This window comes from Paramacrobiotus metropolitanus, unplaced genomic scaffold (genome assembly GCF_019649055.1).
Source record: "Paramacrobiotus metropolitanus isolate TYO unplaced genomic scaffold, Prichtersi_v1.0 Parri_scaffold0000302, whole genome shotgun sequence".
NCBI classification, from domain to species: Eukaryota; Metazoa; Tardigrada; class Eutardigrada; order Parachela; family Macrobiotidae; genus Paramacrobiotus; species Paramacrobiotus metropolitanus.
The window spans coordinates 28,185-52,253 of record NW_026570522.1 but is presented as its reverse complement, the minus strand read 5'-3'; the positions used below and the strand labels follow the sequence as shown (position 1 = coordinate 52,253).

Here is a 24,069-nt window from a genome sequence, read left to right as displayed (position 1 = left end):
CACAAAGTGTATTTATCTTCGTTCGCGATTTCCGATTTCGTTATCTAAGCAGAAGTTCGAATAATTATCAATAAATCTCTAAGACAGAATCGTGGCTGCACTGCGCAGACTTTGGTTATGTATTAAATAACTTTCACTTTTAATATCGGCAAGGGGTAACTGACCGAGCAAAATCAAGGAAGTTGTATCTGTACACGTGCGGCGTGCATTAAACGGCGTCATCCGCTCTTCGAAGCACCGTTTGCAAGTCATCTCGCGATGGCGCCGTTAAATTCACTAAAGAAGAGCTGATGGCAATCGCAAAGTTTCGCGCCAAAATTTAAGTGGCGGAATGTTCCAGTTTTGATTGAATTGTATTGTTGTTGGCTGGCCGCTGCTCTTGAACGATGGAGCATTTTGGGTGAAAGCGGAAGTTTCTTCTGAAACGAATAAAGTACATGATGTATTAACCTTATACTTCTGTATGAATCGTATGCTTCTGTATATATAATATAGCTGGTTTTCTATCTATTTTTGTATTTCCGTTAAAATATTTTTTTGGCGATAACAAAATACTTGCAGGAAATTTTGCCGGCTTTTTGACCATAAAAAACTTGTGCCGGTGTTTTGATCACACAAAAAGTCGGTCGGCAGAAAATTCTGTCGGCGTTTTGACCTTGGCCGCTTACAGATGCAGCACTGCTGATCTACATACGCTATAGATGTGACTGAACGTGCGGTGCGCTACTTGGTAGTACCAAGGTGGTAGTACCGCGATGTACGGGCGTACGTACATTGCGCTTAATTATTGTTCATGCTCTTTGATTTGACGCTACCGACTGACCTAGCGGTTTATATCCGCTATCGCATGTGCCGTATATACTGTACGAGCTTGTCTGACGAATCGATACGAGTACAGCGAATATCTATATTATATACAAATTCATGACGTAGTGTAGTGGCAACTGCCATAGCCTAAACTTCGTACCACTGTGCTATACTACTGTTGTCCCACTGTGCTATACTACTATAGAGCGGCATTGGCTGTCTGTACCTTTAGTCCTTTATATAGGAAATCTCCGAACAAGCTTGTACCAGTAATGTACGGCTGATGCGATAGCGGATATAAACAGCTAGGTCAGTCGGTAGCGATTTTATGCTTATGATCTTGGCCCATTACTTTTCCAGCTTACTCGCGTAACAGATTGTTCGTCAGCAGATTGCACCAGCTTACTGTTTGTGTTTCTGTTGTTTGTCTAGTCTCGTTGCGAATAAAGACTCATTCACCACGACCTTTTTATGTGCATTACCTTTGACACCTTCCGATCTAGCTACTCGACGACAGTCAACATTCTCTGCAACTGAAATACCGAACTAATTCAACCCAATTTTGGTTGCCAACCGACTGTCAAAACAAAACTCCAGAGAGACCGAAGAACATGGGAATACTAGAAGAAAAATACTGTACTCAAATATCAGCGCTCTTTCTCATCCGGCACACCCCGGCTGCACCCCAGTCCCCGCTTTCTTTCCACGCGCCTTCCACGCCTTCACATCCACATCCCGCACTTGCAAATCAATGAACTCCACCGATCGCGGTTTTTGTCCGGCGAAATTAACGATGTGGCGACCAAAACACGACCGGGCATACTCCGCCGCCTCCCTCTGCGCCAGCACCGCTCGTTCACGGACTAGAAAGTCCGCGGCGCGAATCACCTTCTTCGTGTGAACCAGTATCCTCTCACCGCCCAGACATCCATCGCACAGCGACACGACGACGTGCGGCGGGCTTGCCGCGATGACTTCCGCCGGCAGCCAGTATTCAGCGTTTCGGTCGACGAAGACCGGTTCTTTGTGCTTGAACTCTAGGCCGGCGACACGAATAACGGGAGGCTGACGCGGTGCGGTGGGGAATGGGAGGGACGGTTTGGTCGTGGCGTTCTTGTAGCAGTAAATTTGCGCCAGTTCGTCTTGGGATAGCAAGCCCAACTGCGCATCCAAGGGAATAACTTATTTAATCCGAATTAAATTATTTTTTCTAAATGAACAGGTAAATTAATTCTATCAAATAAACAAACTCTAGTTTTTTTTGTTTTTATTTACATAAAGTACTTCCAAATTTATTAAAGCCAAGATACCTAACCATTTCTAATTCGGCCAATTAATTTTTCGATAATTCGTTCTAATTAATTTTTCGATAATTCGTTCTAGCTACTGTTGCACAATTCAAAATGAATAATTCTCGTTGCTGTTGCATTATGGTTTTTGTTTATTGTTACTGGTTGCGGCTGAAAATAACTAAGCACTTCTAATTTAAACCAACTAATTTTAATTTAAAGTAATTAATTATGGTTACTGCTGCATCTAATGAAGTAAATTAACGCGAGATCCTGACCTCCATCGAGGCGTCAGTCAGCAAAGCGTCGGTTAGGAGCGGGAAACGTATGAGGCGGAAGGCATCGCCCAGCACCTGGCGCCGGTTAGCGGGAGATGGATCCAGGTTGTTGCGAGAGCAGGCCGCAAACGCCCAACTGCAACATTAACAGTAATGGAGAAATCGCATGTTACGCAGTACAGTTCCCACTGTTTAATGGAAAACCGAATACGCAATAAAAATAAAGAATACAATAACAAATAAAAAGTCCAAAATAGCAAAAATGCAGCCAATAATTTCAGAAAAAATGTTTTATCGATGCGACGACGCGGTACAACGGCTTCTTTTACTCAAGTTCTCAACCAATGCAACATTTGTCGATCCAGGTGCTACTGAACAGCACAAGCACTGCGTATATAAAAACCAACTATTTAATTTACTATTATTTACTATTGTATTTACTGTTTTATATTTCATTTGGATTTAATACTATTTTCTTTATTTGCAGTCAATACAATTTAATACTATTACGTACTATTTTAGTTGATATTTGTTTAACTTATTATTTTTTTCTGTTTATTTACAGTATTTGCAGTAAGTGGCATTAATTTCTTAACAATTAGTTTATAAGCTTATTAACAAACACTAGCATCATATTTATTTCATTACCCTAAGGATTTTCGGTAAATATTTCGTTTACTATGAAATGAGAAGTACAGCCAACTGGTGCGGAAAATGTCATTAAATGTACAGACCTCTCGGCGGCCTTGTAAACGCTGTCTTCATCGGCGGTAAGTGTATTGCGTCGGAGCACCAACACCAGCGTCTTCAGTTCCAACGCCGCAAAGTCATCCAGGAACAGCACTTCGCTGTAGGCGTCCACCATCTCCAAGCACAGCGGGAGGCAATCTTTGGCGTCCCATCGAACGGCCTGCAGAAACCGACCAAAGAGTCAGGCACCTGCTTGCGATGTTTATTATCCTTAATTCTTCCAGTTACAGTAGTCACAGACTCACCTCCTTAATGAAAACATTTTACCAGAAATATTTTTCATTTAATAAATATTTTTTGCTTTATTAAGGGAGCTCTTGGGAAATTTTCTTTTGTTATCTTTGCAAAAATTATGTTTTCAACTTTGAACAAAACTGTGCTTTTTTGGTTTTGCTTTCACGAAATACAACTTGCATAAGAACTAATCAGAAATTTTTGTTATAACTGTATAATCAACAAAACAAATCTGAGATACGGTGCTGCAGAATGCGATTGTCGACATACGTTATCAAGGAAGAGCAGACAGTTGCTGGCGCGCAGACTGTGACTGACGAACTCGCTGCAGTGCTGTAGCAGTGCTGGCAGCTGGTATTTCATAGCCACGTTCATCGTGGCGAAGACGTTGTGCGCGCTGAGATTGGGCAGTGGATCCTCACGACACTGTACATGGCTGAAATTTGAAAACACATGCAAACAGCAAACTGATTGATTTTATACTGATTTTGATTTTAAATTTTAATCAAAAATAAGCAGCAGCATAGCTTATGGTTTGAAGAACTCTTGTAGGAATTAGAAATGGTCGCTACCACCTTTCAGTACCTGAGCATATGGGAAAAGGCATCCGGTAGAGCATCAGGAACCTGGACCATGTTGACAGCAGGTTCGCTGGAACCTCCGTAGAAGATGGCATGAAACACGGGACTAACACTGGCCAACGCAGCCCTGTAAAATAATCAAGGCTCTCTCCAAATGCAGTGGTATTATCGCGCGCGCAGGGTACTTGCACAGTGCTGTCGTACTTGGAAGCAGAGAAGATTTTCTCTTGGCCATGATCCCGTCCAACAACGAAGTCCACATCGCGGATTGCTAGTTCCTCTTTGTGCAGAACTGGATCCACCGCGCCGCGATCGCGGGGCATCGCGGAGTCGCACATGGCTCACTACACCCGAAAGTAGGGAAAAACGCAAAATACAAAACTGAAAATACCAGTGCAAGTCGATATCACTAACGATTTGCAAGTTACAACATATCGACAGAAAACTGAGAAATTACTTAACCTACAGTCAAACAGCTGATTATCAAGGAATGTAGTGAGCACTGAGCACGCTTGTTTTAGTCTACAGGCTGTTTGAAACACAACGCCACCCGTGGATGGGAGCCGCTGACGCGGTTTCCTGCTGCACAAACCCCCGCTGGAGGCAGTCAACCTACTTCCGGTTGCTAACTGTATTTCCGGTTGTAAGCAGCAACAAGTGCAAGCTGAGCAACATACTGTATTTTGAATTTCCGGTTTAATGTAGAGTTTTTGCGTAGTGTTCTCGAGCTAGTCACTAGTGAAGAAAACTTCTTACAGCGTAGTTCTCGTTTCCCAACTTGTTTAAAGTATGTTTAGACGGACCTAAATTAAGCACTAAAATTGCAGGCTGCAATATATCTGAATTGTTATAAGTCATAACTGATCCTCTGCCACTGTGGCAGTTGTACAGTTTCTCATTCCGCGGAGCCCCTTGGTGTAATTGACCATGTCCCTGAATTCAACATCACCTGCGTATTTACAGCGTCGTGGCGCCATTGACGGGGTCATCGGTCGCATGAAGCGTGCCTTATCCCTCGCCGAACTAAGCGATGTACAGTTCGCCGTGGGACGCGATCATGGCCAAGAGAAGATTTTTCATGCTCACAAGTACGTGGTGACGGTGTATTTCACCGAAGAAAATCCTTTTCAGCTTGATAGAAAATGTGATTTTGTGTAGCATATTCTTGAGCCTGAGCAGCGATGTATTTCACGCCATGTTCTTCGGGAATTTGGCTGACAACAATCAGGACATCATCCAGATCCCCGAGATTCCGTCCGCAGCATTTGCTAACATGCTCAGGTCGGTCAGAAAGTGTACAACTCAGTACAAGTATGAATTTTGTTGTTTTTCTACCATGCGGCGGGGAATTTGATAGTTACATATATGAGAATGCCGTGGACGATCTGAATTGGCAGAACGTATTTCCCACTTTATACTGCGCCGACATGTATGACCTGCCATGGCTGGCGGAGATCTGCTGCGTCTATATACAGGTGGAACTCAACACAAAGAACTGTCTCATAGCTCTGGAAAATGTAAGTTGCACTGATCAGAAGCTTGTTTTCGTTTGGATTTCGATACTAAGTAATTGAATCCTTCTGTGGTTGAAAGCAGACAGTTTGAAGCGATTTCAAAATGATCTGCAATCCAATGACTTGATTAGAAATTTAGAATCTGGACGTACGAGCAAGAAATTTACTTGCTAAAAATAAGGATATTTATTCTTTTTAACATCGTTTCTCCAGTTTTTTCGTTGTATTCTTATTCAGCACAGGAATTACTATAACTTCCCCAAAAATTGCCAGTTATCACAAAATTATTACAGAATACAGATGCTGTATTTATGACGTTCGAAATTTATGGCATTGAATTCTGTATAACGATTATCCGGACTTCCGAGTCGAAATTAATAGTGTGGTGAAATATGGTAATTATTGTTGAATATTTTTTTATTTTTGATTAATGATTTATGCTATTTTTTCCCATTTCAAAAACACGAAGCCTCGTTTAATATTACAATGATTGTTCTTACACACAAAAAACTGAAGCGTTTGAAACGTTTGATCTACTTTACTTTCATTTGCACTTTGCAGATTAACGTTTGGGGTCCGAATTTCGACAGTATTGTGGAGGCATGTTTGGATCTGATAGACGCCTCGGACGGTGCCGTCTTCCAGTCGGAATACTTCACGGGACTGAGCCATGGAACGCTGCAGATGGTTGTGCAACGCCCCACACTGGCAGCGCCCGAATACATCATCTACACAGCTGTCGAGGCTAAGTGGCATTTGCCATTTTTAGACCGGAGCGAGTGGAGAGCACTGCGTCAGTCTCAATCGGTGAAATGTGACTAAGATTTGGGTTGTTCCTAATTGATTAAGTATTCTTAGATGGGCTGTTGAGGCTTGCAAGCGCAAGAATGTGGACCCATCCACCATTAACCGGCGGGAAATCCTGGGTGCCGTTCTCTTCCTTGTTCGCTTTCCGCTGTTGACCGATGTTGAGCTAGCCAGCGGTCCTCTCAAAGTAAGTACGTGCCGGTACAGCCATCCCCGTTGGTATTGGTTTACGTCATATTTATATTTTGAGCCTTCGAAGTGCGCCCTACTTTTTCTTCAGCTTAAAAAATTTGTTTTTTCACATTGTTACCGTTGTTTTACGACGTGTAACCGGCGAAACTCGTACTTGTTTCGAAATCTTTACACTTCATTGAACGTTATGTGCCATTTTACAAAAATCGGGTGATAGGATGACACCCGAGTGAAACAATTTGTAAAAAATACGTTAGCTAAACGTTAGTTAAAGGCCACATGTTCGAATTTTGGCCTTTAACTAACGTTTAGCTAACGTATTTTTTAAAAACTGTTTTACTCGGGACATTTAGAGCATGGCTGTACGGCTGACTTTTTGCTCTTTATTTCGCGCCAAGGTGTACAGATCATTGATCATCATTCGGCTGTAGAATGAGATAGAACGGGTAATAACAAGTGCCTGAGTGAGCAAACGCGGACATTTTAGTGGATGTGTAGAAGGTTATTTCCTTTAAAGCGACAGAAAACGTTAATATAATCACAGGATCTACGGTACAAGCGGATCCCGCATATCTAATAATTCAGATGTGTGTGTCTTCGTTTCAGAATGCTTTGTTGCTTCCAGCGGAACTCTGGGACATCTTCATGTACAAACATAACAACGAGAATCTCGTGCTGCCTTTTGACTGTCAACCGCGCAGTTACCTGCAATACCGAGTCGGGGAGGCGGTATTCAAACACAACGAAACGGTATTTGCGCAGGGCCTCGATGACGTCTGGTACCCGGCGGAGGTCATCGGAGTGTCAGAGCAGAATGTCAGGATTCACTGGATGAGAAAGAACAATAAATGCTGGCCCTTCATGAGCCCTCAGTACGTCATTCGTGCTGCGGATATTCTGCAACGTGGCCAACGGCTCCATATCCTCGTTTCGGGTGTGCCCGGTGTGGTTAGCTACTGTCACCGACGGGCGGGCCAGCATGTGGTGGAGGTTGATGGGCGGGAAATGTCGTTTAAGACGGAGGATCTGCTGCTGCGTCAAGACGAGGTCATAGCGTGGGAAGCGGCCAACAAAAACGAAGTAAATGGTTGAAAATATGCCATTATATGCAGTACTCGTATAACATTAACCGGTAATACGCGCAGGCTGTTTTGCTGCTTATTGAGCAAGTCTTCTTTGTAATCTCGCTTCGGTTTTGTTATGGGCATGTTTCGGATCATCCTACTCTAGTTTTCTTGTTCCTCGTTCTGTTATGGTAATCTCTTAGTGATAAATATGATGAACGGTCAGCAACATGGTAATTTATTTTCGGTTAAGTGAAAATCGATTTAAATTAACTGAATACCTTGATAGCGGGATCGGTAGTAGCTGCACCATGCTAGGGCTGGGTTAAGCTCACATAGAAGCTCTGAAAAAAACCTGTCAATCGCGGGAGTCGCAACCACGCCACCATGGTTTTAGACCGGTATGATTGCCTCGGGGCCATCGACAAAGCATACAAATTGTACTGAAACATTTTACGGAAATGCTTTACACTGAGAGCGTGTCTCTGACATTTGCACGAAATACTGTGCTCGCCACGTCCACGAAGTCCTGCAAAATAATCAAGGTTTTTTTCACTAACAACGGGATTTACGAGTAATATGATGCGCAAAGGAAAGGTCGCACTTACTACAGTATTCTGTACCTACTGCGATTTTTTTCTTGACCATGTTTCCAATGCACATGTTTGAATCACTTACTCGAGTAGATAAGAAACTGAAATATACTGCAACTTGTGTGCTTATAATTATTGTATTATCGAAATCAATGTTGTTTTGCATTTTTATATTTTTGTACTGATGCGCGAATAGTGTTGTTTTTTCATTATACTGAGTATCCATTCACATTACCTCTCTTTGTTTTTTGAAGTATTGTTTTATGTCCTAGAAATACTGTTTTGTAGTATTGTTTTTTATCATTCTAATGCCAAATGATTTTGCTTATATTGGTCTGAAAACCGTTTGTTCGCGGTTTCTGCCGATTGAAAAGCTCACGGTACCATTTGATCTTCTAATGTTAGGAACAAGCTATGAATTTAATGTTGCTTCAGGCGGAAGTTAATAGCTAAAATCTTTTAATACAAAGTGGCTTACGTCTTTTTAATACAGATTTTAAAAAAGATCGGATGATTTCCTGGTTTCGAACGTTTTGTTCGTTTAATTCATCATTTGTCAGCAACCGGATGTTGCCCGCGCAGATGGCTTTAGGCAAGCGTAAGCAGATAATTTAGACAAAAAATGACATTGAACGATACAAAAAAGAGTTTAGAACTTCGCGAAATTATGAAGTTCTTAGGGTGTTAACCATCGTCTCCTTCCAGAATGCTTTGCTGCTTCCAACAGAACTCTGGGACATCTACATGTACAAGAACACTTCGGACAAGCCGGTGATGCGTTTTGACAGTGCGCCGCGTCGTTCTGTGCAGTTCAGTGTTGGATGGGCGATGTTCAAATATGGTGAGATAGTATTTGCGGAAAGCGACGGTGACGACTGGTATCCGGCGTTAGTAATCGGGCACGAAGAGGTGGATGAGTACCATGAACCGGGGGAGGTCGTCATTCAGTGGCTGCGCGAGACCGCCAGTGGTGACCAATTTCGATTTCCGGAGGACGTCATTCGTGCTGCGGATATTCTGCAGCGTGGCCGACGGGTCCACCTGTTCGAAGCGGGAATGTTTAAAGCGGTCAGCTACTGCCACCGCCGCGGGGGGCAGCACGTGGTGGAAGCCGGTGGTCGGGAAAAGTGCGCGAAAATTGAGGATCTGATGTTGCTGAATGAGGTGGTTGCATCGTGGAAGCAAGCGAAAAACTAGTGGTGCTAGAGAAAGGTGTCGGTTCGGGTGATATTTAGCGCAAGGTGTGTAGGGTACCCGTTGAATGTTGTTGATCAATTCTTTGTAATCTATTTTTGTATAGTAGTTGTTTTTTCTTTGTTTTATGAGATTATTGCTGAAACTAGTCGAACGCTGCGGATCGTGCAATTTACGCGTGTGTATGCAGAGAACAGTGATTTAAATTCCCCAAGGTTTTCCAGCGCTGAAATAAGGGAGAAAAATGTCAGCGATCGGTACCCTTATGTACCATATACCGAGTGCGCACGAATGTACGGAGGTGGTGTAATAAAATTTATGTGTCTTCAGTTCGAATAAGCTCGGAGGCAAATTAAATTTACAAGTAAACTTAAAATAATTATGCAGATGAAATAATTATCGGAATAATTATCGGACCGGATTGTTACGAAGTACGAGTAAGCATAACGCACAATGTGCAACTTACATGTGCCAACAGCCCGAATGCAGGCGTGCCAAAAATAACAACTCTTGCTAGTCTGTATGGTTATTTCCCGGTAAGGAGTTATTTATTTTTCTTAATTGTGCCGTGCTACACTTGAAAAGGAATTCGATTCACGAAAACCCCACTCGCCAACATGAATTTTCCATATCGTGCATTTGCCGCTCACCGCCCGTGTCGTTCGTATTGCGTGACTTTATTTTAAGGCAAATGTCAGCTGCGTTTCGAAGGTACAGTAGTTTCTAGCGCGCTCTTTTGTTTACACGTTTGTACACTGGTATGGCCACCCTGTGCGGTACAACGCTATAATCAGCTAAAGTACCCATAAAGTGGCATAATATTAGAAAGAACGCTGGGAAGTTTTTTTTCATACAAATACGTATTTATCGCTGTCTATATTTTACAGGGGATTCCAAAGCATTTACAGTAACTTAGAAGGCAATCACTCTTATTAAGCATCAATCGAGAGGGGCGGCCTAATTACAGAGAAAATTTGATCTAAATTTGCTCCCAATGGCGCTGTCCCCATGATCGATGCCGCATTTCCTCGTTGAATTTCAATGCTGATCCGTTGGCGAAGGTGTTCCGTGGCACGTTTTTCGCTTGGGAAGTTACTGGGCCGGCCTGGTCGGTACCGACAAACCAACCTCCAATACGTTCAATAGATCTTCGATTTACAAACAGCGCAGCTAAATAAACACGCAGTTTTCCATATTATGTTATAATACGGAAATCCGCATAGATCAGTAGATGCTGAATAATAAGTAATGTTTTCTTGAGACTGTATGACAAATGTACAGTACATTTAAAATAATTGCTGAGGTGCTGCAATAATTATGTGCCGCATATACAAGTACACTTACAATTAGTACAGTGAGCAGTGCATCTTGACGGCTACGTCTTAAAACAATCCTCGTGCGCGGTTCTGTTGTTTAATTTGATGACTGCTGATCGGCCAGAATGTTAACTATTCCCGCTATAAGCCTATAACTAAGCCCGCTATACCGGTACGAGAGGCTGCAGAAGATGCTCTTCTCTAAATTCCAGTGTTTTTTAAGTGCGTCAAGGTTCGGTAATGAGAGAACTCAGTAAACCTAGCACGCACTGTTCAGTAATGAGTAGCTGCCTAGATGGCATTCGCACAGTCGATAATTATCGATGTAGAGATAGTGTTTTTTTGACTGATGCGTTTATGTTTTATTCCACCGAGCATCACCAAATTTGTTTTATTCTTCAAACGTCACAATTCCCCACAGTTTTAGTGCTGTGTTGAAACATGTAAATTCTTAATCCTTTAGTGTTAAATGTCTTATTCTTGGTCTTGGGCGGAGAAAGAACAGAAAATCGCGCGCAATGAACAACATACTAATTGACTGGATGTACAGTATCGGTATTCTGTCACTCTGTACTTAACTGACATGGGAAAAGAACTGTACTCACACAGAAGTACGGGTGGTGAAAATACGAGTATATTGTAACGTGGGGCCTTATGGGCGCCCACGTACCTTCGACGGCGAAACAGCGGCGAACCCGGATTGAGGCTTTAATGCCGAAATCTAAGGTGCGCACCGTGGCGCAGCAAACACCAGACTCCTGAGATCGGATCCTACAGCCAGCGCAGCTGTACTGTAGATCCGTCAAAACACAGCAGCAATGTGTGGGATGGAAATCCCCAGAACAGCAAAACACAACGGCGAATGGCCAATCATGAAGGCGGAGCTATCGGCCTTCACAATATGCCGGTGGACAGTGGTAGTTCGCGGTTCGCGCAAACAGCATCTGCAGATACTAACGGCACTTTGGAAACCGGTTTATTTGTCGGCGTGCAAATCCGGCATTCCTTAACAGCAAGAGGAATTTCAAGTTTCAACCAGCGCAAGAGCTAATCAAGTTCCGAAGAAGACACAGATTCTGTAATCTTGAAAATGTATCACATACACCCACCCTACCAGTAGAGATTGCTGAAGTGCAGTAATATACGATACAATGTAATTCTCTGCCTTTCGAGCTAGGTATGTGCTTCCACAACCATCTCGGACTTTCTGACATTCATTCCTTTATTTGTCTTTCGTATAGTGTCAGATATGTGCAGTGTATACACATGACCTTTTGCATAGCAACATAGAAGTTGCCTGTCATTGTTGTGCTTTGCTGACATTCAGTCAGCGACCTGCGAGTTCGATAATAAATATACATTTATTATCACGTCACGACAAACTGGCGTGAAGGACACAAGACCTCACGCGGTCTAATTCCCTACACACTCATAATGTCTCTCACGACATCGACATCGCCTGCTTCGCCATCAGTCCCCACGACGTCCAGCGAGAAGGCTGGATCAGGCTGATCAAGTTTGAACCCGCGAAGATGACATGGCGATGGTGGCAATTCCAATATCAGAATTTTGTGAAACTGCGCAAGGTCACCGACCCGGAGGATCAAGTACCTGCTTCTGGACTCCCTTGGAATTGACGCCGGGGAAATGCTGTTTTCAATGTGTTTGCCTACGAATCCCGACAATTTCACCACTTCGCAACTTGTGGACAAGCTAGAGCACGCATTTGTGAAGAAAACAAACGCTGCTACGGAGTGGGCCAACTACTTTAAACTCCAGCAGGAGCAGGGCGAGTCGCTGCTAGAATTTTCGAACCGGCTGCGCCGAAAGGCATTTCCCTGCGGATTCCCTGCGGACGTGCTAGAAAAGAATATGTCCGCTACTTTCCTCAACGGAATTTTGAGCGACACCACACGGCAACACCTCCAGTCCCAAACGTACAACACGTTGGAGAAAGCACTGGAGATTTGTGAAGAATATGAGCTGCGCAAGTCCAACAGGAAAGGTCAGACAGCGCCGGATGTGGCGCGCGTCGACAATGCCCGGAGTGGCGGTGGCGGCACCAGCAGAGGACGCGGTCGTGGACGCGGCGGCATGCAGAACCGTAGCAGCCGTCCTGACCGAAAGCCAGCTCCGCGAGAGATGCGTGCGATGGATGTGGCTCCATGCAGCACGAGAGGTCACAGTGCTGGGCGAAAGATCTTGCCTGCAAAAGCTGCGGTAAAAGGGCACATCGCGAAGGTGTGTCGGAGCGGAAAGCAACCTGCAGCAGCAACGAAGAGATGGGCGGCGGACATTCCTGGTGGAGGAGGAATTCGACGTCCTGTCGGTAGACACGACGGGTGGACGATCCATCCACGTACCACTCAAGCTGAACGGCGTGCCCGTGTCACCCGTACTGGACACCGGATCCAGTGTGACCATCTTTACGGCCGACACGTGGCGATCAATCGGATCCCCGAAGCTGTCACCGTATACGAACACTTTACGGAGCTTCACGGGGCACACGCTGAAGGTTATTGGTACTGCGACCGTGGAAGTCACCCACGCACGCACTCGCAAGGCACTGCCGATTGTGGTTGTGGCGACAGGGGGAAACGTGCTGGGTAGGGACTGGATCCGCTCCTTGGACCTCAGCCGACTGAGTCTGCGGGACCTGCAGTCGACCATGGTGTCCACAGTTTCCGGCACACTGGAGGTGGAACAGCTGCTGAAGAAGCACAGTGCTGTTTTCCGTGACGAACTGGGCCATTGCAAACATTACAAGGCTCACCTGCACTTGAAGCCAGGCGCGACGCCTGTATTCCGGAAAGCTCGACCAGTCCCATTTGCCTTCCGCGAAGCACTGGAGCGCGACCTGGATCGCCTGGTGGAGAGGGCATCCTTACACCAGTGGAACGGGCCGACTGGGCAGCTCCAGTGGTGACGGCGCAGAAACGGGCTGGAGACATCCGCACCTGTGCCGACCTTAGCACGGGACTCAACGACGCTCTCGACGTCCAGCAGTACCCGCTGCCGACGCCCGATGAGCTGTTCGCGAAACTGAACGGAGGGAAGCAATTCAGTACGTTAGACCTGGCGGAAGCGTACGCCCAGGTGGAGCTAGATGAAGAAAGCAAGAGCCTGGTGGTAATAAACACGCACAAGGGGTTGTTCCGGTACAACCGACTCCCCTTCGGTGTCGCCTGCGGTCCTTCCGTGTTCCAGCAGATCATGGAGAGCGTCCTCCAGGGATGCGAGGGAGTCGCCATTTACCTCGACGACATCATTGTCACCGGGGCGACGGGAGAGGAGCACCTCCGAAACCTGGAGAAAGTCCTCCAACGCCTGGAAGAGCACGGTTTCACGCTGAAGCGCAGCAAATGCTTCTTCCTTCAGGACTCCGTGGAGTACCTGGGGTTCGTGGTGGACCACCGTGGTCGCCACATTTCCCAGGACCGCGTCAAGGCACTCCGCGAAATGGCCCGTCCGACCAACATCAGCGAACTCCGAGCGTTCCTGGGTCTGGTCAACCATTACGGGAAGTTCGTTCGCGACCTGTCCGGGAAGTGTGCGCCGTTCCACAACCTCCTCAAGGCCGGAGTCCCCTGGTCCTGGTCCAAGGACTGCGAAACGCAGTTCCTGTCCCAAAGGAGCAGATTGTCCGCGCGACGTTCCTGGTTCATTACGACCCGCGGATGCCGCTGGTCCTCGCCGCGGACGCGTCGCAATACGGCGTTGGCGCCGTGATCTGTCACCGTTTCCCGGACGGAACGGAACGGCCAATCGCACACGCTTCGAAGACGCTCACAGCCGCCGAGAAGAACTATGGCCAGATAGAAAAAGAGGCCCTGGCACTGGTGTTTGGGTGCCGGAAGTTCCATCAATATATCGCTGGGCGCGAGTTCACTTTGTGCACTGACCACAAACCGCTGCTCAGTGTGTTTGGTCAACGGAAAGGAGTGCCGGTGGTGACTGCAAACCGCCTCCAACGGTGGGCGCTGATGCTGATGGGATATTCGTTCAGCATCGAATACCGCCGCACCGAGGAGTTTGGCCAAGCTGACGGACTGAGCCGCCTACCACTGCATTCGATGCAGCTGGATGGCCTGCCCGGCCTGGGGATGGACAGTGTGGTCAACGCTGTCCACGTCGACAACGTGTCGCGTTTTCCGGTGTCGGTGGAAGCGATTGCCGAAGAAACGGCCAGAGATCCGGAACTGTCCACCGTGTATGGATACGTCATGAACGGCTGGCCGTTGACGGTTGATGCCCTAGCGCGTCCCTACAAGCGACTTGAGCATGAGCTCGTCACCATCAACGGCTGCGTATGCTGGGGATCCCGGACCGTCGTGCCATCGAAACACCGGCAGCAGATCCTGGAATACCTTCATGGCGCCCACATGGGGGCGGGAAGATGAAGGGTGAAGCGCGAGGATACTGCTGGTGGCCTAACATGGACAAGGACATCGAACGAATGTCCAGTGAATGCCAAATCTGCACTGAACGCGCGAAGGAAACGGCCAAAGTCCCGCTGGCGCAGTGGGAAGTGCCGCATGCACCTTGGAAGCGGCTCCATATGGACTTCGCCGGTCCATTTCACGGCACAATGCTGCTGGTGATTGTGGACGCCATGTCGAAGTGGCCGGAGGTGGTCCAGATGAAACACGCCACGTCCGACGGCGTTCTGGAGGCCCTCCTGAACCTGTTCAGCCGTTACGGAGCCTGCACCGAAATCGTCACCGATAACGGTACGCAGTTCACCTCGCAAGAGTTTGCCGATTTCTGCACGGTTCACGGCTTCCGACATCTTCGGACACCACCTGGCCACCCACAGTCGAACGGCCAGGCGGAGCGCTACGTTCAAACTTTTAAGGACGGAATCAGCAAGCTGATGGCCGACCGGAAGCCATTGCCCACAGCTCTGCGGGAATTCCTGTTCCGGTACCGCAACGCGCCACAGGCCACAACTGGCAAGTCGCTGCACTTGTCGCACCTGCCGCACCGAAGACACCGGATGTACCGAAAGTACCAGTCGCATCGCCAGTGCAGACGGCTGCACTGTCTAACGATGCCTTTCCGGAAGCGGTCACAAAGCAGGATGCTGGTGGACAGATCGCTACTGGTAAAGCACCTGAACTTACATTACCGAATGTTGATAGCGCCAAACCAGTGAAGCCAGGGAATGTGAAGAATGCTAAGAAAACGCCACGCGTTCCTGAAGCGATAACTGATACCAGTTCTCAACTGAAGCCACCGGAACCAGAAGTGCGACGAAGCGGAAGAGACAGAAAAGAACCGGATCGACTAATCGCGGATCCGAAATTCGGGCGCTAGCTTTGTTTTGGCTTTAGTTGAGTGGGTCTCCCCACTGGGGGAGGTGTCAGATATGTGCAGTGTATACACATGACCTTTTGCATAGCAACATAGAAGTTGCCTGTCATTGTTGTGCTTTGCTGACATTCAGTCAGCGACCTGCGAGTTCGATAATAAATATACATTTATTATCACGTCACGACATATAGTTAATAGCCAAACGCTCTTCGGTTGCGGGAAAAGCGAAAACCTGAAAGGTCACATCTCCTGGCCCTTAGGTATTAGCATTTTAAATTGTGCTGTCTATCCTGTGCCGGAAATTGCCGGATGCGTCCATCAGGCTTACCGCGAACACCGGCTTTACATAAACAGCTAATGGATAATTCTGCATATCAGTCTATGCGTGATCCAAATGAACATTTGTTCGCGAGCAAGCGTCAGCCCATCTCAGATGCGCACCTGCGATATAGTCTCGTTTTCTGCTCGCCTCCACAACGATTTGCTGGTTATTTTCTTATAAATTAGTACGAAATCATAAATTTCGTACTAATTGACGTGTATAAACAAGATGTGCAATGGGTGTGCGTGCACGACGTCAGATCGACACTATTCATAAATGACGTATAATAATACCTTACGTGATAGTCATGCGCTGTGCAAATGTGTGTTAAACTGTTAATGGCTGACAAGGGTCGCATATCCTCTCCCTAATTGTTGAATAATTATACATACAAGGTAGCCTCGCGCATCCGCGCTCGGCACGTATGTACTGGAGAGTATTAGCTTAATTTGGAAAGGTCATTAAAAATATAAAAAACCCAGAATTATAGAAAAAAAAGTTTTTTAAGACTATGATTTTAATCGCATATAGGCTTTCGTAGTCGTATTTTATAAGACGTATTGACGTTTAAACGATATTAATTTTTCACGTTCTGACGTTCTCATGTTCCGACGTTCTTAATTTCTGATGTTCTGACGTTTAAAACGTTTCACGTTCTAATGTTCTGACATTCTGATATTCTGACGGTCTGACGTTTCTGAATTTTCACGTTTCGACGTTCTGATGTTCTGACGTTGAGACGTTCAAGATTTCTGACGTTCTTAATTTTACACGTTCTGACGTTCTAATTTTTCTGACGTTCTAATATTCTGACGTTCTGAATTTCCGACTTTCTGACCTTTTAAATTTTTCACGTTCTGACTTCTGATATTCTTTCGTTCTGACGTTTAGACGTTCTGAATTTCTGACGTTCTGACCTTTTAAATTTTTCACGTTCTGACTTCTGGTATTCTGACGTTCTGACGTTTTGATGTTCTGACGTTCTGAATTTCTTACGTTCAGACATCTAACGTTCTTAATTTTTTGCGTTCTGATTATCTGACATTCTGTTTTCTGACGTTCTCATCTTCTGATATTTTTACGTTCTGACGTATGCAGATTACTGAGATAAGTACTGTATATGCGACATAAGGTACGCTGTACCTTTTATGGACGTTTTCCAAATTAGGTAAATTTGCGTACTATTAACACAATAATTTATGGGACACAAATATAAATATGCAAACCAAGAAAAGCACTTTTGTTCACGTCACAGGCAAAACGGAACCATCCAATAAACCGTTGCCCATCTTCGTTGCGTAATTTACGCGCACTTTCTAGCTTTGTGTTCCTTTTTCAAAACTGCATTTTACTGTAGCTTGTAAGCATATTACTGCAGTCTGTAACTAAAATCTTCCCGATGCATTTAATGTAGCTCCGTTAAGCACAGTACTAATAAATTAAAATGTTAAATTAAAATGTGTGAAAACTACAGCTATTTTAGCTTTTTCTTTTGTCAAAATCTCAAATTTGAGCAATTATGCGGGCCACGGCAGTGTGTTTCTCTCCGTTGCTTTTAGAACCAATCCCTGCCTTCTGATGTTTACCAAATTGAAATGACTTCCATCTACCAAATCCAGCTGCTCTGCCAGCCGTTTAGCTAAAACTTGCTCTTCATGTTTCGACCAGTTCCTGTATTTTCTTGAGACCGAACTGTGATTACCGTAGGAACAGGGTAGGAACAGGCACAGGTTCAGATACTGATGGCTCGGAGACGAAGAGCAGAACATGATTAGCTCAGAAACAATAGTGAGTTACAGACTACCGTCGTCAGGTGCTAAACAAAACTATTTCAAACATAACATCACTAGTATGCGAGAGAAACATCAGGGATAACCTGAGGAACCTGCTGATAAGCCTCTTGATCGTAACACATTTCTGTACGATGTACGTTCAAATAAGCTGCTTATTTGAGTTGCCATTTCAAAAAAACTACTCCGGAGTAGTTTCTTTATTTTGCTTATTCTGGGCGGGATATGCAAGTTCTGCATATTTGCGTCACGCAATATGGACCAACTGCCGTAAAGGGGAGGTCGTTGTGACGTGAACAAAAGTGCTTATCTGGGTTTGCATATTTATATTTGTGTCCCATAATTATCATCTACACTAAAAAGCAAGTACGAGTATTTATGCATCCGCTATAGTCTCCGTGGTTACAGTCAATATGTTAAGTAGTTTTTATTGCTGTGCACGAATACGTCTTCGAGTGCTCTTTACGTTTCCTATACTTAAAACGTAGTAGAACCATCTTCTGACCACTGGTTAATAAAAAAAAAACAAAAATCTATTGGCAAACCTATGGAAAATATGGATTTTTTAAGACCAAGCTGGACTAAAACTGACCACGCGTTGACGAGTCTATAAAAACGGCGCATAAATACGTTTTAGTCGGTAAGATTGTATGAATACAAGTATCGGTCGCGCTAGCGCGCGACCAGTTGTGTTTGAGGTATGGAAGTATGAAAGAAATACAAAATATACTTCGTACAGCAATAAAAAAAATTTTGAGAAATATTTCAAATATAAAACCCAGCGAGGCCAGCTGCGAAAACATTTTAAACATGAAGGAATGCGGAATTTTTTCAAGTATTCCGGTTAAATTCGACCGTTTTCTGAAAACTGTGAAAGCCCCCGTAAGTTTTCCTTTTTTCATGGTTCTTTATGGCGTTTTTAGGGTAACTTTATATTACCGATCTAACGAACTGAAAACTTGAATTTTTTGGTTCCACAGATAATATTTTAACGGTGATAAAATGGATTGAGTGGGGTCATATACAGGTCGATCACACCAAGTGTGGGCAGTTGCAAAAAATAAATTAAAAATATTTCTGTAAGTCGTTTTATTGCTTTTTCGGCATATTTCTAATAAAATTTTTTTTTGCAAATCGAGCACCATCAAAACTAATATCTTTTAATGTGTTAGTAGGGAGCCGAGCGGTGTTTTTGGGGAAGGGGCACCTGTCAGTTTTTTCATGGTAATAACTACCCTTGGGAAAATCTCAGCGTTAAGATTGCTGCCTGGAGTTTTCTGGAAGTTATTGTACAGCCCCTAAGATGTTCGTTGGCGTTATTAGCAAAATCTTGCGTGATCAGTGGTCGAGGGGATCTCGACGCAAAGGGCATCTCCCATAGACTTGTATGGTAGAAAGCACCTACCGAGAAATGTGGTTGCCTAGCGCAAGGAGCGGGGAATCTCAAACTAATAATTTCCATGAATGAGACATGGACTACCTGAGTTAATTTTGGGGTGTCGACAAATATCTACAACACAGGAAAGGAGATATAAGTCCTGGACGAATGGAGAAGAAAATTAATGAAGCGATGACTAAAAAAAGTCATGACTGCTGGAGAAAGTGGGCGGATTGGAACGTCTCGAGCCTTTTGTTTTGATGAAAAGTTTTAAGCGGACAGTGAACACTTCCTCCACGTGATTTTGTCAAGAATGCACATTTGAGACACTCCATGGCTGCACTGAGACGGCGGAAGTGGGGTTGCCCACCCTTTCAACGGTGCCCGCACTGACTCTGCAAAGGTCAGGCGGGTTTGGTGAAACTCGGTTCATGGCAGGCATGTTTCGCAAGAGTACTGGTTGGGCAACAGCCCAAACTTATCACTTTTGCGATAAGACGTCAACGAAAGCTCTAAACAAATTTAAAGTCGGAAGACTGCAACCACGGCCGATGGGTCAAGCCCCATTTGCAAGACGGTCGGAAACAATTTCGATATCACTGGGATTCGAAAAACGTTCTCAACAGGGCGATTCAAGTGCAAAACATGTTAGACAGATGCTGCAACCATGTTAAAATGAAATAATTATTTATTTGTTGACGGCTGACATTTTACAATTTTTTAAAAAAAACTGCAAACAGTTGGCGCGATCGACCTGTATCTATACACGATACCCATAAAATACTTACCATTTTTTCAGCGCAGAATTAATGGAAACTTGCGGGGAACAGTTAACGGTCGCCCAAGGTGTCCTTGCAGGCTGCATCTTTAGATACTAATTGTAAGATTTTTTCAGCCATCAGTCAAGCTCTTCAGTATTTATTAAAATAAAATAAATACATGTTTATGAGATTTCGAGGTTAGTGAATGCCCAAGCTACCACCAGTATCACAGAGCCGCCATGTGAGTGAATACGGTAAACGGGCCGCGGGCCGGCTTTTAGATACTTAGAAATTACATATAAATTAGACAATTAAGGGATTTGGCCCGGTACATAGCACCAAATTCGGGTAAATACACGGGAACTTCCACAGTCGCGCAATCCTAAACACTTTTTTGCATGGCTAGCCAGGCTAGGTATGTACCTAATATTCATAACGGCTCTCATACTCATACTCATATTCCTACTTCTAACTCCGAATTCATACTCAAAACGGCCCTTATAATCATAATCATACTTTGGTCCTACCGGTCATCATATTAATTTATTTATAATTATTGCTCATATCTTAACCATTACTCATGCTGGTGTGTCAAAAATGTAATATTCAATTACAACCATGTGTTCATGTAAGTCTACTCAACCGCCCGCTTTCGTCTACTCGTAAAAATTATTTCACCTGAATTAGTAGCGAAAAAATATTTATTAGAAAATGGCTTCATTACAACATGACTTCAGTAAACTTGAACTGAATAACGAAAGCTAAGTAATTTAATCTGCATATAAAAACTGAGCAAGAAAATCTACCATTGTCCACTTTCGTCCATTTGTAAACTAGAGCTAATGAAAAAAAACCTGAAATATTAATGGGCTTGTACGTAGCTTCCACCAAACAAAAAGTGAACGGGCCGTTAACTTTTCATTTCCACAAAACTAAATTTCGACAAAAGCATCGCGTACACTGTACAGCAATGGAACACAGGAACAGTAATAACGCAAATTACTACCCAGGACAAAAGTAGATATCAAAAAAAATTTTTTTTTAAATTCAAGAACGGTGCACAATTTGCGCAACAGCTATTAAAACTTAGTGTCAATATTACGGTTTTTACGATTAATAATTACTATGATGCTTTTACTAATAACATTGAGCGCAGTAGCGCACTGGTATGAGTAGCGGTAAAGGTTTGAGTTATGAATACGAACAAAAATATGATAACCGTTAGGATCAAAGTATGATTATGATTATGAAAGCCGTTTTGAGTAGGAATTCTGAATTAGAAATAGGGTTATGAGTATGAGGACCGTTATGAGAATTAGGGTTTAGGAGCGTGCGACAGCGCAAGTTGTCGTGGATACATACAAATTTGGCGCTATGTAGTATGTAACGGGCCAAATCCCTTAAGACTGCGAGATATTGAGGTACTCAGACATTTCTAGACATTTTTAAAATTTCGAAACTCTGGAGGCTAAAAAAATAGAGGTAACGGCCCCGCGCAGCGGGGCCGAGTCGAAATATTTAGAAATATTTTGAAATTCTGGAAATGTAAAAGCTTTGCAGCCGACTTTGGAAAAATTAATAGTTATTTTGAGGTATTCGAACATGTTTTAAAAACGTCTTAAATGTTTCAAGAATTTAAAAAAAGTTGGAATTTTGAATTTTTGATGGAACTGACAATTTAAATAACACACGCAGGTCTGCAGTTCAGGTTGCTAAGCTGCGAAATTTGTATTTGCTCATTCGAGACGTTTCCAGAATTTACTGGAAATTTCTATGAACTTTAAACGCTAAGTACAGAAAGTTTGAAAGGGTTTCTGAAAACTTTCCGGAAACCAGAAATTTTTTTCCAAGCTGCAGGTAGGAAGCTTTGGAAGATGCTTTATTTTATAAAATTAACAACTTAGTGGAAAAATCAACGTTGAATTAGGAGATAATTTCCAAAACTAGCAACCGTTAAGTACTAATAACCCTTAAGTACTACAACTTTTAAAAATTTTTTTAGACCTTCTCCAAAACTTAAAATTTTTTTAAAGATACAGGTAGCAACGTTTGTGCGATGCTTTATTTTATAAAATTATCAACCTACTGAAAAAATCAATCTTGATTTAGGAGATAATTTCCAAAAAATAAGAACGTAAGGATATATGAATCTATTGATAAAGATACTGTATACGAGTATACTTTGTAATTATTTCTTATTAGTTTTCGGTGACACAACTAAACCTTGAAATAAATCATTACCGGCTGTTTTCTAATGAAGTATCAAGAGCATCCTGAAGCATAGTAAAATACTTAATTATAATTACAGCATGCAGTGACAGTATTGTATTTTATAGGTATACAAAGCGCAGGAGTGTAGTAGGACTGCAGAAAGAAGCCGGTATATTTAGGTACGACTTTTTCGGAAACAATAATTAGCAGCAAAGATGCAGTTATACTGTCGCTCCAAGGGTATGGCAAAACAGCTAACTTCACCAAGTGTTTAGAAGCAGAGATATATCGGTTATATACCTGCATTACTCTTCCTAATCATAATCTCTTCATACAAGCTCTATCACATTCCTGCCCGCTGATTACCTTCAATTGAGTTTTTCGCTTTACGTTCCGATCCATAGGTCTAGCTAGGTATGGTTAGGTATGTTTCAAATGTTGAGCGTGGTAAATTATGCTTGCATCATGTTCAGTGTAGTATTTTGGCAAGCTGATGGTTTTGGAGCGCGTCCCTTTGGAAGCTTGTGATCGTTATCGTCATCATCCGGGATCGCATCGTCGGAACAAAGCCTGCTTTCATTTATCAGCAGGTGCATGGGTGCCACATCTAATGCAGCCCTGGGATGTCCATGTGCCGGAAATGGAAAGCGCTGCAAAAATCCCTTGTCCCTCTGTCACAATTTTAAATGCATTTGTGACTCATCGATTAGCACGACAGTCAGTGGTCAATGTGTCGCCATCATCAGGTTGACTACTAGCGACAGAACCACTGCCGCTACGACAACAACTACTACAACAACTACAACTTCAACCACCAGTACCACTACTACTACTTCTACTTCGACGCCTGCTTGCCCTGCGATTGCTACTCCCGCCGCTGCCGGATGTACGAATAAGTGTGACACCAGCCTTTCTACTGACGCTAAAAGCAAGTGCAAGGCCACTTCCGCCAATGATATAGCATATTTTCCTCTGACGACTCCCAACCCTGCCGGGGATACCATCCTGGAAATCCTTAACGTGCATAATAATTACCGAAGGTCGGAGTCCGCTCAGGGTATGAACAAACTGGACTGGAGCGACTGTGCAGCCAGTAACGCACAGTACTGAGCCAACACGTGTCCTACAAATCATGACACATCCACCAGTCGCCAGATACCTGGTATGGCAGAACTAGTACTAAGTATTTATAATTCATTTATTCTAAATAACATACGCTACGAGACTTGCGCCACTGGCGACTGTCTCTGCGCTAAAACATGAAAACAGCCGGGACCTGTAATAAGAGAATTGTCTGTTAAAAACTGCTGAAGGAAATTGGCACTTAAGGTGTGAAAGCGAGAAAAACTCAAAAAACAATTTATTGTACAATGACTTTTCCTCTGTTCAATTCGCCTTGGAAAATATAGTAACTTTCATGCAATCGATGCAGGAGCTCGTGAATTTTCAATAGCTTTTAGGATGCAATCCGTAATCACGCTGTACAGATACGACCGAGTGAGACCGGTTGCATTGCCCACTGGAAGTCCTACCACCCCTTTGTCTCAAACATTTAGCTCTGATTTGTTCGAACATTTGCATGCAATCGTATGCGCAAGAGATTTTTGCAGTAATCGCATTGCTGTTTAAAGGAATACAGAGTGCAGCCAATATTCTTGGGGGCGCGAGGCGGAAA

At 44.0% G+C, this 24,069-nt stretch overlaps 3 protein-coding genes across 3 annotated transcripts; 2 read left to right on the top strand and 1 right to left on the bottom strand.

Annotated features, from left to right (window-relative positions):
* Positions 1-1,271: 1,271 nt before the first annotated feature.
* LOC129601936 (BTB/POZ domain-containing protein 3-like) lies at positions 1,272-4,388 on the bottom strand. The gene is made up of 6 exons (XM_055500878.1): positions 4,144-4,388; positions 3,944-4,066; positions 3,629-3,794; positions 3,109-3,284; positions 2,375-2,510; positions 1,272-1,968 (listed from the first exon to the last, which is right to left on the bottom strand). The coding sequence occupies exons 1-6, from the start codon at positions 4,275-4,277 to the stop codon at positions 1,468-1,470; spliced, it is 1,236 nt and encodes a 411-aa protein (XP_055356853.1). The 5' UTR covers positions 4,278-4,388; the 3' UTR covers positions 1,272-1,467.
* Positions 4,125-7,681, top strand: LOC129601937 (BTB/POZ domain-containing protein 3-like). The gene is made up of 8 exons (XM_055500879.1): positions 4,125-4,295; positions 4,468-4,582; positions 4,903-5,027; positions 5,098-5,220; positions 5,297-5,456; positions 6,015-6,246; positions 6,312-6,447; positions 7,059-7,681. Exons 1-7 carry the CDS (start codon positions 4,276-4,278, stop codon positions 6,413-6,415), a joined length of 879 nt encoding a protein of 292 aa, XP_055356854.1. The 5' UTR covers positions 4,125-4,275; the 3' UTR covers positions 6,416-6,447; positions 7,059-7,681.
* A 4,597-nt stretch (positions 7,682-12,278) lies between these two features.
* On the top strand, positions 12,279-23,290 carry LOC129601935 (uncharacterized protein K02A2.6-like). The gene is given in 6 exon segments (XM_055500877.1): positions 12,279-12,723; positions 12,872-13,492; positions 13,495-14,169; positions 14,238-15,008; positions 15,011-15,723; positions 23,153-23,290. Coding segments are annotated over 6 exon segments (3,363 nt in total).
* The last annotated feature ends 779 nt before the right edge of the window (positions 23,291-24,069 follow it).